This window comes from Actinia tenebrosa, unplaced genomic scaffold (genome assembly GCF_029948245.1).
Source record: "Actinia tenebrosa isolate PJP-AT-01 unplaced genomic scaffold, QUT_ActTen_1.0 PGA_scaffold4__44_contigs__length_22323623, whole genome shotgun sequence".
Taxonomy (NCBI): domain Eukaryota; kingdom Metazoa; phylum Cnidaria; class Anthozoa; order Actiniaria; family Actiniidae; genus Actinia; species Actinia tenebrosa.
The window spans coordinates 14,192,705-14,208,826 of record NW_028292581.1 but is presented as its reverse complement, the minus strand read 5'-3'; the positions used below and the strand labels follow the sequence as shown (position 1 = coordinate 14,208,826).

Here is a 16,122-nt window from a genome sequence, read left to right as displayed (position 1 = left end):
ATGGATAAACACCTTTTCTAAGTAATAGATCAAGCTTTTTACCCTTATAGAAAAAATTCATATTCTTACACTGTTTCTTCTCTAGATTGCTAACTAATGAATCTAGACTTGAGGCCATAAATTTTAAACTGTCAATGAATCTAATCTCACGTTTAATGTTAACGACCTTACCACTCTTGTCTTCAAATGTATCTACTATTATCTCCTTTTTGAAACTAATATACTTTTCTTCGTTGTTGGGAATACAATCTATTTTCCCTTCTGTAGAACCTAGATTTTTGATAAATAAATGCGCATCATAACCCGCTAAATTATGGAATATCACTGGTATATGCTTCGGTATCTTGTAATTCAAATTACACTCGTTATGTGCTGCACCTCGATACTTACCTGTAAGATGGTCATGATCTAATACCTTATCACCATTCAACTCCTCATCACAAATATGACATCGTGTAGCTTTATCATAATTCATATTATCCTTGTCCGTCATATTAACCTTCTTATTGTAATGATATTTTTTATAGATATTTTTAACAGCATTTTCTATCGATTCTACAAATCTTTGACTAATATCCTCATCCTCTGACTTAGCTGTATATCTATACAATTTTGGTTTATATATACTATCATCATAACATTTTACCATATAACAATAACCAGATGGTTCATGTTTTTGGTATCGTTGAGTATATGATCTTTCATCATTTTGTTGGCATGTATCGATACTCTCTGTGAAGCATTCAAAATCTGCATAGATGGTAAAGGGAACTCGCATGGAGTGTTTATAATTGTTAAACGAGATTGTTGACCCCTTTTTTGGTAATGTAATTTTCACTGCATCATGGTTCTTACAGTATTCAATATGCTTATCTAAAGACTTTTTCGTTTTGAATGAGTTGAGACACCTTTCACAATAGTATCTACTATGCCCGTTATTATTAGTTTGAGAATTAATCAATCTAGACATACTTTTTATCCAACAAAAATGATTTACCTTTTCATTCGATATTAATAGGAGGTTTATTGTTTTTTCTCGATCGTTGTTTACACTTATTCTAATCGGATATACTTCTTTCTTTTCTTCATAACCGTATACATTGATTGCATATTTCGAGTTATTCTTTTCGAAGACTCCTATCTTATCTATTTGAACAGGGAATTCAATATCATCCCAACATAGTTTTTCACTATTATTCCTAAGAGATTTTGAAATCCTTTCTTGGTGCGCTTTTACTGGGAATATAGCTGTTGTAACCGCCCATTTGAAACATTGATTATCCTTATTAATAGGATTAACAATAGCCTCTTTACTCTTCAATTTTCCTGGTAATGGAATATAAGATTTTGCTGCTATAGGTTTATATTTATCTATATGAATATCTAAATTCTCCACTTTATTGAATATCCAACCCGATCCACTATTTTGGAAATTACTAATCTTTTCTAATATATCACCTGTCAATGTTCTATAAACATCTTCTATATCCGTAGCTTGTGTAATAATGACTATATTACTATGAAAATATCCAAATGTGTATACAATCTCTTTTTTCTCCTTTTTATAAAATGCACACTCTAGTACTAACTTCATTTTAATTGGCTTTTGCTGTTTTTTAACCGTTCTAATAACTATGGTCTTATACTTTTCTATAAACGATTTGGGATCAATCTTTTCCTCACCTTTTATTCTGTAAGACGATAAAAAACCCTTCATTGCTGACTCTTTCTTCTTCATGATTGCTTCCTTCTTCAAAGCTACTACCTGCTTCTTAATCCTATTGATATTCCTCTTATACCCATAATCATCTCTTGGTGTGTATTCTCTTTGCTTCACTGAGTACTTTTTATTCATTACTTTATCAAGATTAAGATATTCATCTGAATCTGAAACAATATCTTCACCCTCATCCACCTTATTATTATGGTAGATAGTATCTTCACCTAGGTATGTGTTATGTAATCCGCGATCTCTCGATAGATGTAAAACATCTGGTGTATCAAGATCATATTTCGACATATTATTATCCATTATATTATTATTAATCAGTTTATTCTTATATACTTTTTCCGAGGACATTTTCATTCTCTATATAATATACTAAAGATTTATTTCTTTAAGCCATTTTTATATAATCATTCCTCCAATATAAAAATCTTCATAATTCATCAATAAACCCAGGCACTATTTTAATCGGGAGTCTTAGCCTCAAAAAACCAGACACTATTTTAATCAGGGGTTATTACTCCAAAAAACCAGTCGAAAAATCTAATAGAGAATTTTGTCCCCGAATCGGCCAGTGCCCTCTACTTGCCCTGACTTAGAACAGCCCAGAGGTTGTTTCAGGGTTCGATCTGTGAGTTAGGCTGGCGTGTCCTGACTTAGATCTAACCAGTTTGTTTCAGGGTTCGATCTGTGAGTCACCCATGCCCTGACTTAGATCAGCCAAGAGGTTGTTTCAGGGTTCTATCTGTGAGTTAGGCGTGCCCTGACTTAGAACAGCCCAGAGGTCGTTTCAGGGTTCGACGATTCAGTATGAGTTGCCGTGCCCTGAATTATGATGAAAATGATCATTCGTTTGTTCGTTTGTTTGTTTTAACAGGTGTTAAGGTCACACATAAAACACGTGACCTACCTCGATATCCATCATGTCCGAGTGAGCGCTGTCCATGTCCCTGAACACACCCACTAGATCCCTTAATCCCATCAACGTAGTACAACGTCCTTGCAGCTTGTTGACCAGTTTGTCCCACTTAGTCATAATCACCTCTTCTCTGTGGAGTTTAAAACATACGAACGTTTACCTCAAAAGAACTGAGGTGGTCACTCCTCCTTGTTTACCACGAAGGGTGGTTACGTAACCCCTGGAACTCTCCCCTGCACACGCCCTTGCAAGATGATAATTTCTTTGTTTAAAAGTTGCACATGAGAAGACACATAAATATAGATGCAACTCAAACAGAGAGTCTTATTCTCGAGAGAATGACACGTGGTCTGAAATGGACTAAACATTACGCCCAAGTGGATTAGGTCCATTACCTTTTCCTAACAGCATCTGCTCGGTGATAATCTTCATCGATGAGTTCTTGCGCGAGATCAAACACCATTTGAAATCGTTCCTCCTAGAAATAGGACAAAACAAGAACGTGCATAAAACCATGCGTACACAGAAAACTACACAATTTGATAGTGTAACTACAATCTTCTGCAAAAATAATGTAAACTTTCCCCCCTTTCCCCCTAGCAATGTTGGTCAAGGAAGTTTTCTACACTGTGAAGCGGTTGGCTGGTAAAATGCATGTGAGACAATATTGCTACGGGGGGAGAGGGGGATGGTCCGCCTCCAGAATACTAGGTGACATATTTTATTTTGCAGAAGATTCTAGATTTACACAGAGTAACTTTCATCTCGGCTCTTTCTAGATCGAATTAGAATTTGGAAACCGATTTTTGCGGAGGGAGGAAAAACGGAGAACCCGGAGGAAAAACCCTCGAAGCACATGAGAACCAACAAGTACATGGAGAAAGTTTCTATTGTTTTGCAATTTGTACATCAATATGACTACCTTGTTACATGAGTGAAAACACTCTAAAGTGATTTTCATTAACCCGTGAAACAAAAGTTACTTATTAGATGGTAATAGCCAGATTCAAACAATAGAAAACAAAGGAGTTAGAGCGTAATAGTACTAAATACGTTAAAATGTATTTCACAGGTTTATGAAAATCACTCTATATACCCTGGCTTTGACGTCCGTGCTAATGGCTTCGTGTCTCTTTAGTGCTGCTTCTACTGTGGCTGCATCTTGAGCGAGTCGTTCTTCTTCTAAAACATGCATCATGTCATCCAGCCATGATTCGCGTAACGCGGCCTGATAAACAAAGACAAATGAAATAAAACTGGGGATTATGATAGCGTTGTTGCCGGCAATGCGGCGTAAAGTCGTACCAAAATAATTGGAACTGCGGAGGATTAGAGGATTAACATATTTAACTATCTACCTCAAGATATTGTTATTATATTGATGTTATTTAATTGACGGTTGTTGAAATGTTATTCGGCGAAAGAGAAATTGAACTTCGCAGGTCGCACTTTAATGATGTAATGGTGGTAATGCAGTTTTCTTTTTTCGTTTAAGTTATTTAAAAAACTTAGAGGATAGAAAATGAAAATATGCTTTGACCAAAGAAGCAGCAGACGCCATACAAAGTGTATCAATAAAGTTATACCTTTCTTTCAAACTTGTCAGCCATTTTCTCCAGCATTTCTTGTCTAAATGGAAGGGAAAATATAAAAAAGTATAAGCAAGTCAAAATTTAAACAAAAAACAAAATGCTAGGGATGTTTGAGATCCTAGAAAAGGACGAAATCTCTTATTTCCACGGAGAAACATCAATTAAATAAAGTAAAGGAAAGAACTTTTAAAAATGCTATGGGATTTTATCTGAGGACATAGTCTTATTGCGACGGGAAAACATGTAAACGAAGGAAAGCAAAGAAAAGGAAGAAAAAAAAAAAAAGAAAAGAAAAGAAAAGAAAAGAAAAGAAAAGAAAAGAAAAGAAAAGAAAAGAAAAGAAAAGAAAAGAAAGGAAATAAAGTGGTTCTTCTTCTACTGAAAGTAATTGAAATTTAGCAGTTGGTTTTCTCCGGAGGGAACAAAAATTGACGAAACTCTACTGATAACTCCATCAAGTATTCTCCATCAAGACTTACCGAATGAGTTCGTTTCTTAGAGCAAGTGCTCGATCGTGTTCCGCGCTCTCCATCTCTTGCCACGCCATATTAACGTCCTTGACAAACGACCCCTCAGGGGGTATGTAGGGCTTCTGATTGTTAGCTGTGCGTTTGGTTTGAAGACTAAACAGGTGAGCTTCTATGTTGACTCTTTCGGCGTATCTGGAAATAAAAAATGCTGGTATAACTATAGCATCCTTGCAAGGTATCGCACATAATTACCCGGTTATATCATATTCAAACGTTTTTGGCTTCTGTCAGCCTGTATACTACAGTACTTAGTACGCGGCATGCATGTAACTGGCTATGTGTTTTAACAGATCACACTGATCACCCTACTCCCTTCAAACGACGTACAATTGTATCCACCAGTCCGTCCGTTCGTGCGTCCGTCCGTGCGTCCGTCCGTCAGTCCGTTATTGTTTACCATAAATATATTGTAAATATTTGTACTCACTTAGGAGGTTTCTCGATGGTCCTGAAGAGCTTGAATGCTATCATTTCTTTCTTCACGGCTGCCAGAGATTTGTGGAATGGTTTTGCCATGTCTTTGATTTTGTTGTTAATCCAGGACAAGAGATCTGACACCATGGATTCATATGTACTTTCCATCTCCTCGATCTCCATCAGCACACTGATTATCTATGTTCATACACATTCTCTGATATATAAATATGGTTTTCCCAGCGTTTCGACCAATCACAGCGCGCGTACTAAAATTGAAGTAATTTATAAATATATTATAACCGTTACCTTGGCAACGCGTCTGCCGCCTGTTTCCTCTGACTTCATCTTGGCAAAGAACTGATAGTAAGCAGACACATACGTCATGACAGAGCGATCATCTGGACGAGCGCAGTCCACATCTACGAGAAGAGAGTTTATAAATATCCAGTGAAATATTGTCTTCCGCTTACATTTTATACAGTCTTTTCGTTGTGAAGTGTGATCGTCCGGGTGAGTGTAGTCTTGAGAAACACTATTGTTGGGTCCTGTTGTTATTCGTTTTCTCACTGGACTCTGAAGATGACTTCCGCTAAGGTAATCGAAATGTCAGTCACCAACGACAGTCTTAATGAAGACTACACTCAACTGGACGATCACACTAATTCACAGCAAACTTCAACTCCTGGGTTCAGACCATTTTCTCTTAGTAGTGTTTTTATCGGTCCGGTTGGTGAAGTTGCCTCTCATCTCTGGGGTCTCGGGTTCGATTCTTTGAAATGGTATCACACGTGAGTAGAGTTTGTTAGCTTGATCCCTCCCTTGATTTGAGGGTTTTCATCCCTCTGCAAAAACTAACACGCTGTCTGTGTGTTAGCCGTGCCCTGAATTAGATCAGCCCAGAGGTTTTTTCAGGGTTCTATCTGTGAGTTAGCCGTGCCCTAACTTAGATCAGCCAGAGGTTAGTTAGGGATATCGATAGAAATTGAAGGTTTGAGGGATAATCGATAGGAGGTGCAACTGGAATCCCTGTGGTTTTCTTGACATTGTTCTGAAGTCTTACCCTCGACATCCAATAGTCTGGTGATACCCAGCCTCTCCTCGGCCACTTTGAAGGCGTTGGTCAGGTTTGCCTCGTGTTGACTGGGTCTTAGGGAAGCGTAGTCAATCAAATCAGGCCTGCTCAAAGAAACATTGAAGAAAAATACGATGTGAGATCCACTAAATGTTTTTATTTTTGATCTCTTTGAAAGGCAAACGATTGGCAGTGCTTGTCAATAGCACGCGCGAACCGCCAAAGTAGGTTTTGGTGGACGTCAATCAAGGCGCTTCCATAGGTCCTTGAAAACCTTGTTGTGTGTTTTCCAACAATGTCAAACCTCAAAACACTTTGATAGACGTCTACCAAAACACTATTTTTTCGTGTAAATTGTACGATTCTGCGCATGTGCTATTGAGAAAGCACTCTAATGCTTAACAACACCCTTCCGATGCAATCCTATTAAAGCTGTCCGAACTTGTATTTACCATAATACGTTTTTATTCAAAGATTCACAATCAATATTACCATATTGCGTTACCTGTGTTTGTGAATGAGCGCGTTGAACGCCAACCCATTACGCCAGCTGGTGGTGAAGTTCTTGATGTCAACTCCTGGATATCTGATTTGCGCAATCAAAAATTTAACGAACTGAATAGGAAATCAGTCATTGCTTATGGGGAAAGCGCTGATTAAGGCTGATTGCATGGGGATGAGTAATATTATGGGAATAAGGATACAAATGGAAAACAAAACCAGGTAGGGAGGGGAGGGAGGGGGGAAGAGAGAGGATAAAAGAGATTGTGCATCACAGGTAAGGAAGTTCAGAAAATTTTGCACAACGAATCAAAAACTGCCCTGTTTTTCAATCTCCCTCACGGCCTTCATGTTGTTAGCTAATGATCGAACCACCGTGTGTAAATGAACGTGGCTCGTTCATAAATTCGTTCGTTCATCCATTTTCTTTTTACTTTAGCTTTCTGACAATTTTTTTTGTTTGTTTGTTTTTTCTTGTTTCCAATTCTTCATCCTTCTCCTGTCTTCATTTCCTTCCCTCTATTCTAACTCATTTCCACATTTTTCTCTCTCCTTAATCCGGTAGTTTGGACTAACTGACTACATGGATTCCAATACCCTCTGGTCATTCTTCGGCTTTTTACCCCATTCTTTTTTTTTCTCTCTCTCTCTCATCTTTTTCCTTCATTCCTTCCTTTCTATCACTCCCATAAATCAACCTTCCCTTCCTTCCCCCTTTATCCAGACGTGTTGGCTAATTGACTATATGCACTATACGTTCCTATATGTTTTTTGACTTTCATCCCCTTTTTTCCCCTTTCATTCCATTTCTTTCCTTCCTTCAATCCCTTCTCTAATCGACCTCCCGTCCTCCTGTCCTCCCATTCTTCCTCCTTAATCCATATGAATTCTTACCCTCTTGTCATTCTTTGGCACCACAGCAGAAGAGCCTCTTTGGCAGACTTGCGTTCTCTAGACATTTCATCCTAAAACAATGAAAATATAAGATCATGTAATAACCAAATTCAACTTACAGTAAAACCACTCTTCTTGACACAAATTTTGAATACCTGAATGACAACAGGCTCACCATCCAAACAAATTGGTTTTATACAGAAAAAACTTACAGTCTCCAATTATCCTCTACAATTACTTTTATCAAAAGAAAATTAACCAAGAAAAGGAATCCCTATGCTCCATCATGAGCACTCTTAGTCCAGATGCTGCCCCTCTTTTGTCTGCTCCACTTTAGATGGAGGGGCCAGCAACTGGACTAAAGCACTCTTTGATGCTATTTAAAAAAATCATTAATGCTATTTTTAGAATTATTTATTTGATTGTTCGTTTTTGTGCATGAGCGTACTGCACATACTCTACCCTGTTTGCTCATGTTTCTTTATGTTTTTCAAAAAACTAGAGCAAAAAGCATTGAGTGCACATAGCATATATGCGCGTGCAGAAAAACAATGGCAAATGTGATTCTAAAAATAGCATCAAATGGTGCCAATGATGGTTACAAGCATTAATAACTGAGATTTCTTCTCTTAGTTCATGCTCTCTTGGTTTTATGCATACTATTGTGCTATATTTATTAATCTAAGCTTCCTCCCCCCCCCCCCCCCCCCTCCCTTTTAGGGTGCTGCATGGATCTTGCTACAGACTCGTATTTGAATTGTCTTTCATATAAAAGCAAAACAAGAACAAAAAAATAAAATCTGGGTATTGGGGAGGGGAGGGGAGGGCGGTGGCAGGACAGCAGGCCCTTACTCCATTCAATGTCAAGGCATTTAACTTATAAGAGAATAGTCTTAGGCATTTACGGATATTAAATTATAAAATTCACCTCGTATGATATGTCAGCAATCTGGAACCTCAAAATGATCATCCAGACTAATCCCAGTATAAGCTGTTCATTGCCATCAATGATATCTTCTGCACCAATACTTTCTAATTTAACCTGATTGAGAAAACATTTATTCACTCATTATAAGATTTCTTGAAAACTTGAAAAATCCCAGGACTTGTGGCTCAATCACATGGGTGAAGAGGGATCGGCAAAATGGTGGTGGGGGATATGTTATTTTGAGAAAGGGGTTAAATGAGCAGAGGTTATCACATATTGAGAAGCTAAGAGAACTATTGCAGGATGATGAAAGGGGGGCTACTGTATGTAATTGTTGTCTCTTCCATGGAGGGGGGGGGGGGGTGTGTTATGTTTGTAAAGCCTTCCATGTGATTTTCCTAAACCCCTCCCCCATGTGATAATAAATGAAAACCCTCTTATAATTGTTACAACAGAAATAGTTTCATGCACCATGTACCAATACTCTGAGATTTTTGTAAAAAATCAAGAACTTGGTTGATTTGGCTCTTGAGCCCCCCCCCCCCCCTCCCCTGCTCAGATGCTAATGATTGGAACACAGACAGTTCAATGTACAGTATACCAATACTCACAGATTTTTGTAAGAAATCCAGAGCTCTATTGATGTTCTGAATTTTATGAACACGTAGTTTTCCACGTGCTGTAAAAAGAAGATAAAAGATTGATTTGATCAGTACAAGGACCTGATGCATTCACTAGGAGCTATGGGGACTGCACATGCCTGTCAATAGGGCTTCTTTCGGAAAAGGGTCAGTTTCACATTTGCTATTTTATGGTTGAAGTAAGAATTATAAAAAGAAGGAGAAAGAGGCTGGTTTGTTCACACTTTTGATACATCCTTAGTGATGGGTCTGCCACTCAAGTGCTGTGTATATCTAGGAAGGGGGGGGGGAGGGGGGGTGGATTGAGAGGCTATAGTTACCCCCTTTGAAAGGGAAAATTTTTCATTACATTATTGGCAACCGCATTTGATTGATTGATTATTGCCCAAGGCAGTTTTGACAAAATAGCTCCATGAAACAACAGCATAGCATAGAGCTAAATCTCTGGAAAAGAATCGGTCACAAAAAGAGACAGGGGCTGCATCGTCCCCCCACCCCCCCTCCCTTAAAAATGTCCCTAATTGATTACAATATGATATTCGATTGGTACATTATAAGGGCTGCTCAATAACTAATAAGTCAATTGTTACCTGCAACCCCAATTTTCTCTCCAGAAATAATCTCAAGCAGACTGATAAGCATTTTGCCATCAGCAAGATCCTCAAACAAGTCATCCACATGTAGATTTGACTGAATTAAAAAATACAAAAATATATAACACCAAAACACAACCTAACAGCTTTTCCTTGCAAATGAAATAAATCATAAATTTTAAATTTTAAAAATAATAAAACGGTGTGACCAGAAGCTTGAAAAATTGATTATTAAAAATTATTCGAAGAAAACGTATCTATATAAATGCTAAATGCATTTGTGATACAGAATTAGAGATTTCGACTTAAAATCCGGTTTGTAGTTTCTCACTCTGTGGAAGTTAATTAAATAGTTTTAAGAATGAAGAAAATTCCTTCCTCAAGATACGAGGAGCAAAGTCTTTAAAAACAATTTACTCATATTTATTTTGGCGGTAAATGCAAACATGCGAAAACAGTTCTGCGTTCCAGAACAATCAACGTGATCTTTAATTCGACTTCCTGCACTTACCTTGTTTAAAAACGAGTTCATCCATTTAGTAAACGTTTTCTTTTGAGAAGATATTCTTTCATTTTTCAAAGCACGGATCCTGTCTTTCTCAAAAGTAGGAGCTTGTGAAGCCATTTTTGGACAAATTCTGACGGCACAGTTCGACAACGACGAGATGACTTGACTTTCACACTAACTTTAACTTTTTGATTAAGTTTTCCAACTATGATTTTTCATAACAACTACTAACCTTTTCAGCTCAAAGATACTAAGAAATTTAGTTCAATGTCTAATAAATGAGGTAACACCACACTTGCCATTATAAAATACTCGTTTGAAGTTGAAAATACTTTCTAATGTGAACGCTCACAACACAACCGAACTATCTCGATCTGATTGAACCAATTGTCAATAAGTAACTTATTGAATTGTCACAGTTAATGACAAACCAAAGCCTAGTGCGACAATTTTTAAGCCAAAATAATGAGGTTGAAAGATTTTTTAAAACTTTCACCAAGGACGCTTATGGTTGCGAAGGAATGCTTTGAAACATTCAAAAGCCCATTTGACTGTAACAGCATAACAAAGGTTTGTAAACTGCTGGACCGAAGGAGTTGGGAACTTGGATTGATCCAGAGCCTTTGTTTGCAAATAAAGGTTTTTAATTTCTGAATTAACCTTTCTGAGCTGAAATTATATTTTATGATGTCATTGGAATTGGATAAAATGATTCTTTTGCAATGTTATCGTATTTTTAGGGGAGGTACGTTTGTTTTTATACTGGGGGGGGGGGGGGGGTATGGAGGGGGGGGGGGGGGGGGGTAGGGGGTGAGGAATTTAAAGTAAACTTTCTAAATTCCAGCAAGGAAACAGATTTATTTTCTTCAAAATAAAAAGTTTTGACTCCTCCTTCTTAGTGTGCTAAACATTCCATATATATAACCTTTAGTAGCCAAAAAAAAAAAAAAGAAGCTAAATGGAAACTACCAAAATATGATCTCATGAAGGAAACTGATGTCATCTACACACTAATGACAGGCACATCTTCATGTTAAGGGATGTCTCACCATCTATGTCATTTGAATGCTAGTACATCTTCCCTGATATCATTTTCTTAAGAAAAGGATTCGGTTCAAGATTCACTAATTATTTGAAATCTTTTATTTCTAAGTTTGTCTGATAGATTTACAGATTGAATTTTTCAGCACTTGCATAGTCCTCATTAAAACTAACCGACAAGATATCACTTGAATCAGTGTGCTTATGAATTGAAAATTTTCTGCTATGATTGCACTGTATGAATGAGCTGTTTTCCAAGAAGATAGTTCACTCATTTAAGATCAACTGGATATAATAAATGCATTTAATTCACCAGTAGCTTAAATAAGCTTAAGATATAAACATGAAATTAATCATCTGCAAGCATGCTTATGGTCAAAATATTAACTGTAATTATTATGGTAGATTAAAAAATATCAAAACAAATAATAGCACTTTTTCATTATGCCTCTGCGATATGAATTAAGAGATGGAGAGCAAAATCTTAAAATAAAAACATGAAATAAATCATCTGCAAGCATGCTTGTGGTCAATATATTAACCTTAATTATCTTGAATAGATAATAAAAAATATTTAAACAAATAATAGCTCTTTTTCATTATGCCTCTGCAATGGATATGGATTACGAGGAGAGCAAAATCCTGATTGACATCCCTCCAAAAAGAGCATGTGAATAGCATAATTATTTGTTAGTTTTCAATCAATCCCAAGAGAATGAAATAATAAAAGACTTGACAACCATGTTGGGTGACATAATAAAAGAGAATGATGGCAAAACGTTTGTTAAATTCATCCAAGATGGTCACTGCAAAAACCAGCAATAGGAGTTTTGAGTAAGCACAGGGCCATAGCCACCAGTACCGTCGGTCCAGTTTCAACCGCACCAACTTTTGGGGGGAAAATATAACAAAAATGTTTTTAAATGTAAGAAAAACCGAAAAACCCTCAAAAACCAGACCAATCAGAAATTTGTGGCTACGGCCCTGAAACATGATGCGTTCTGGTCTAGCTTGGGTACAAACACCTGATTTTCATGTCTTATGTGGTGCTATTTGTATCCAAACTAAACCAGATTGCATCCAAAAATTAACCATGGACTGTACTTGCCCTTTTTAGAAGGAAAATTCAAATACTATAGCTACAGAATGTAGGTTGAAGTGGAATAAATCCAAGAGAATTAAATAGTATGTTAAATATGGCAACCAATGCAAAAGTAATCCACTAAATAGCAATGATGAAAGGAAAAAATACTATTTGGTACCATCTAAAAACAGTGATGTTTCGTAGATATACCATGTCCACCGTATAGACATGTTTCTTGTGTATTTTTTGGAGACATTTTCAACCTACATTCTGCATTTCGCCTCACAGAATTTTCAATCATATTTTTTTTCCCCCAAAAGAAAGGAAAATGTTGTTAAGTCATCTGACATGGGCCCTACTACCATTTAAGCAATAGAAAACTTTTTCCGTGTTTACATAGCCTGATAGCAACACGAGGGGAGGTTGGGAGAATTCGAGACAGTTATGCAAACCCGAGACGTAGTCGAGGGTTTGCATAACTGTCGAGAATTCTCCCAACCCCCCGAGTGTTGCTATCAGGCTATGTAAATACAGAGAAAAAAGTTTTCTATTGCTTTTATAAAATAAATACTAAGGGAAAACATTACCACTTGCAAGAAAATAAATCTTTATTTGAATTTGATTCTCATATCAAAATACAAATTCTCCATACATCACGAACTTTGATCGTTAGCCAATCAAATTTCGTGTAATAAACGCCAAGGAGGCAAATGTGAAGCGAGAAAGAATCGCTAGCTATTTTCAACATTTATCATTCTAAAACTTTAAAACAAATACAAAGAAATGTCCAAAGATTGAATATAAATCTTAATAAAAGATTTCAGAATTGATTATCTTTACGAAAGTGATCAAAAGTAGATAACTGAGTGTCACTGTGACTGGAATTCTCGGTTGAAAGAAACGTGGTTTTGCTCAATTTGACAGCCAGAAAACATGGCAGCGAAGTTGATTGTTTCGTCTCGCCTCGTGAAGATATTTTGTGGAGCTGAAGAGCTATCGCTGGAAAAAGTTTGAAGCTGCTGACTGTTTCCTTGAAATACTTGTATTCCTTATCGGGTGGTGCATTTAAATCATGAGAAAGCACGTCGCTGAACAACCGAAGCTGTCCTGACGAAGGACGTGTGTTGTAGCTCCTGAGGGAATTCTCTTTGCGGTGACCAACGAGAGATTGTCATGATATTACGATCAGAAAGACCTGCATGAGACCATAGGGTTATGCCTGAGGCCCTGACACAAGTCAAAATTTGGAACTTCGTCTTCAAAATACATTTTTGGGGGCGTTTTTTTTCTCGAAAGAAACTGTAAATTTTTGAACTTATACCGGGAAAACAAGAAAGTTGTGACGTCAAAACTGTGTTTACATACCCTCATGCAAACATGGCTATCAACCAATCAAAGCGTGCGTACTATTTAATTTATTTTATAAAATAGGTTGTTTGCATTGTAGGGCACTAGTGCCCGGCTAGAAGAAATAGAGACATTAATAAAGCTATTATTATTATTATTATTATTATATCATGATGGCATCAATTTGACTCCAACTACCATGATTTTTCTTGATTTTTTTCTAATTAATTTTCAAATTCTTATCCCTTCATGAGAATAGTAAGACAACTAATACTAATAAACTGAACAAAAGAAAATGAATAGGGGATTTTAGTAGGAGTCAAATGATACCATCAAGCAAATGTCCTATTATGTAAAAATTATGTATGATTCAAGCACCTTTATAACCCTATACATTTACTGAGAGAACAATTTTTGAATAATTGTGGAAACCTGTGTAATTGATGTCCTATTCTATGCCCTAAGTGCCACATGGTTTCAGCATTAATCTGAATCAAGCATTCACTTTGTGTGATTCTAATCCACATATCTTTTCAACAGGCGAAAGGCCAACTTTTGCATGCTGTATTTTGGCTTAGTTACCTAATACAAATACCACAAACATTCATTTCAAAATGTCAGTAGGACAAAAAGATACAAAGATAAAGTTTGTGGTTCACAAGACATTTTTGTCAAAGAAAAATAAACCAGTACTCCTGACCTTCCTTGTTCAAGAAAGAATTTTTTTGCTTATATGGGTTAATTTGCATTTCAAAATAAGTGCCCTTCACCAATAACAAACTTTTCACCTAAAAGTAATTTAACCAAAATATTTTAGATGAAAGATACATTTTTCTCAATGAGGAATAATCAAAAAGTATAAAGGACTAGTTAAAGTGTATATGACACGAAAACATTCCATCATTTAAAATGTATAGTTTGTTAGTAATAATAAATATATCGTAACAAAATTTGTTTCAAAAGCTTATTTCTTGAGATATTTGCGAAAGTTAATCCCAATTTGTGACGTCATTTTGTTGACACGTACTCTAGATTCAGTAGTAATGTACTAAATATAAATTGTAATTCATATAAATTAACAACAAAAGACATATTTTAGTAAGCTTCATTTGATAGCTTACGTAGTACTCTTCCAATGTTGGGAAATTGAAAAGTGTACCACTTGAAATTAAGATTCTATATTCAAACATATTTCATGTATTTGCAACTAAATCTGGAGACTTGTAAACAAAATGACGTCACAACTCGTGCTAAAATTTTTTGAATTTCTAGAGAAATGCGTTTTTGGAACAAATTTAACCATGATATTCTTATTAATGCCAATAAACTACACATTCTTAACATTAAAATTTTTTCGTGTCATATACACTTTAATAGAGAGTTCAAGGTCTAACCATGTAACCATCTAAACATGCAATTTTTCTCAATGAGGAATAATCAAAAAGTATAAAGGACTAGTTAATAGAGAGTTCAAGGTCTAACCATGTAACCATCTAAACATGCAATAATCTTTATAGTTGACACTAAGTATGCATCTATTAAGGCATGGATAAACACTAGAGTCTATCAAGCACAAGTTGAAGCCGTTTGCTACAAAGCTTCTATTTCACATCAGATACTGTCATCTTCTATACCCCATAGTGCTAATTTATGACCAGACCTTTATAGCAAATCCAGATAAATTATATTACCTTGTTCAAGGCTTGAAATAAAAGCCAGCCAGTCACCAGTTATTATCACCAGCCAAATTAGCTATAGCTTGGTTATAGATTTGACGGGACAAGTTTCAATTCTAGCCGCCAGACATTCTCTAATGACCAGCAGTTATTTTAAGCCCTTATGTTCGACGTAAGATGTAAGCATTGTACTTGTGAATACTATATATCTCAGATGAGCTTGTCATACGTAGTTAGTTTAAACATCCCATGTTTCCAAGACAACCACTGAGGAGAAAGGTAATTCTGATTGGCTGATATTGTATGTGCCATAGAAAAACAAATTTAGACAATCACTGCCAAGCATTCCAACAGGTAATGATGTTGGTTGTCTTGGAAACAGTTTGAAGTAGATGATAAAATCACTGTCAAAATTGCAGTAAATGCATTATTATCACTATCATCATAGACAGAGAAGAAAAACGACAAGGCTGCTACTTTCGCAATTTTTTTCTTTATCATTTTCGCTAATACCTCGAAGTAGAATTGCTCGAGGTTAGCAGAATTTTGTGTAAAGTTTAAAAAACAAGAGACATGAATGAAACACTAAACTTTTTTTAGCATGAATGAGAGATAAAGAAAAAAATTCATGCTAAAAAAAGCTTAGTGTTTCA

At 36.2% G+C, this 16,122-nt stretch overlaps 1 protein-coding gene across 1 annotated transcript in view; it reads right to left on the bottom strand.

Annotated features, from left to right (window-relative positions):
- The window catches only part of LOC116288109 (spectrin beta chain, non-erythrocytic 5), a 55,742-nt gene extending 45,008 nt beyond the window's left edge, over positions 1-10,734 (bottom strand). Inside the window, exons 1-14 of the mRNA XM_089036369.1 lie at positions 10,325-10,734; positions 9,811-9,910; positions 9,191-9,258; positions 8,580-8,693; positions 7,652-7,722; positions 6,762-6,842; positions 6,245-6,360; positions 5,491-5,603; positions 5,195-5,379; positions 4,717-4,899; positions 4,232-4,274; positions 3,742-3,873; positions 3,041-3,123; positions 2,637-2,775 (exon numbers count right to left, since the gene is read on the bottom strand). Coding sequence (XP_088892495.1) covers positions 2,637-2,775; positions 3,041-3,123; positions 3,742-3,873; positions 4,232-4,274; positions 4,717-4,899; positions 5,195-5,379; positions 5,491-5,603; positions 6,245-6,360; positions 6,762-6,842; positions 7,652-7,722; positions 8,580-8,693; positions 9,191-9,258; positions 9,811-9,910; positions 10,325-10,438 — 1,542 coding nt within the window. The 5' untranslated portion in view covers positions 10,439-10,734. The remainder of the gene's footprint in view (positions 1-2,636; positions 2,776-3,040; positions 3,124-3,741; positions 3,874-4,231; positions 4,275-4,716; positions 4,900-5,194; positions 5,380-5,490; positions 5,604-6,244; positions 6,361-6,761; positions 6,843-7,651; positions 7,723-8,579; positions 8,694-9,190; positions 9,259-9,810; positions 9,911-10,324) is intronic.
- Positions 10,735-16,122: the final 5,388 nt, after the last annotated feature.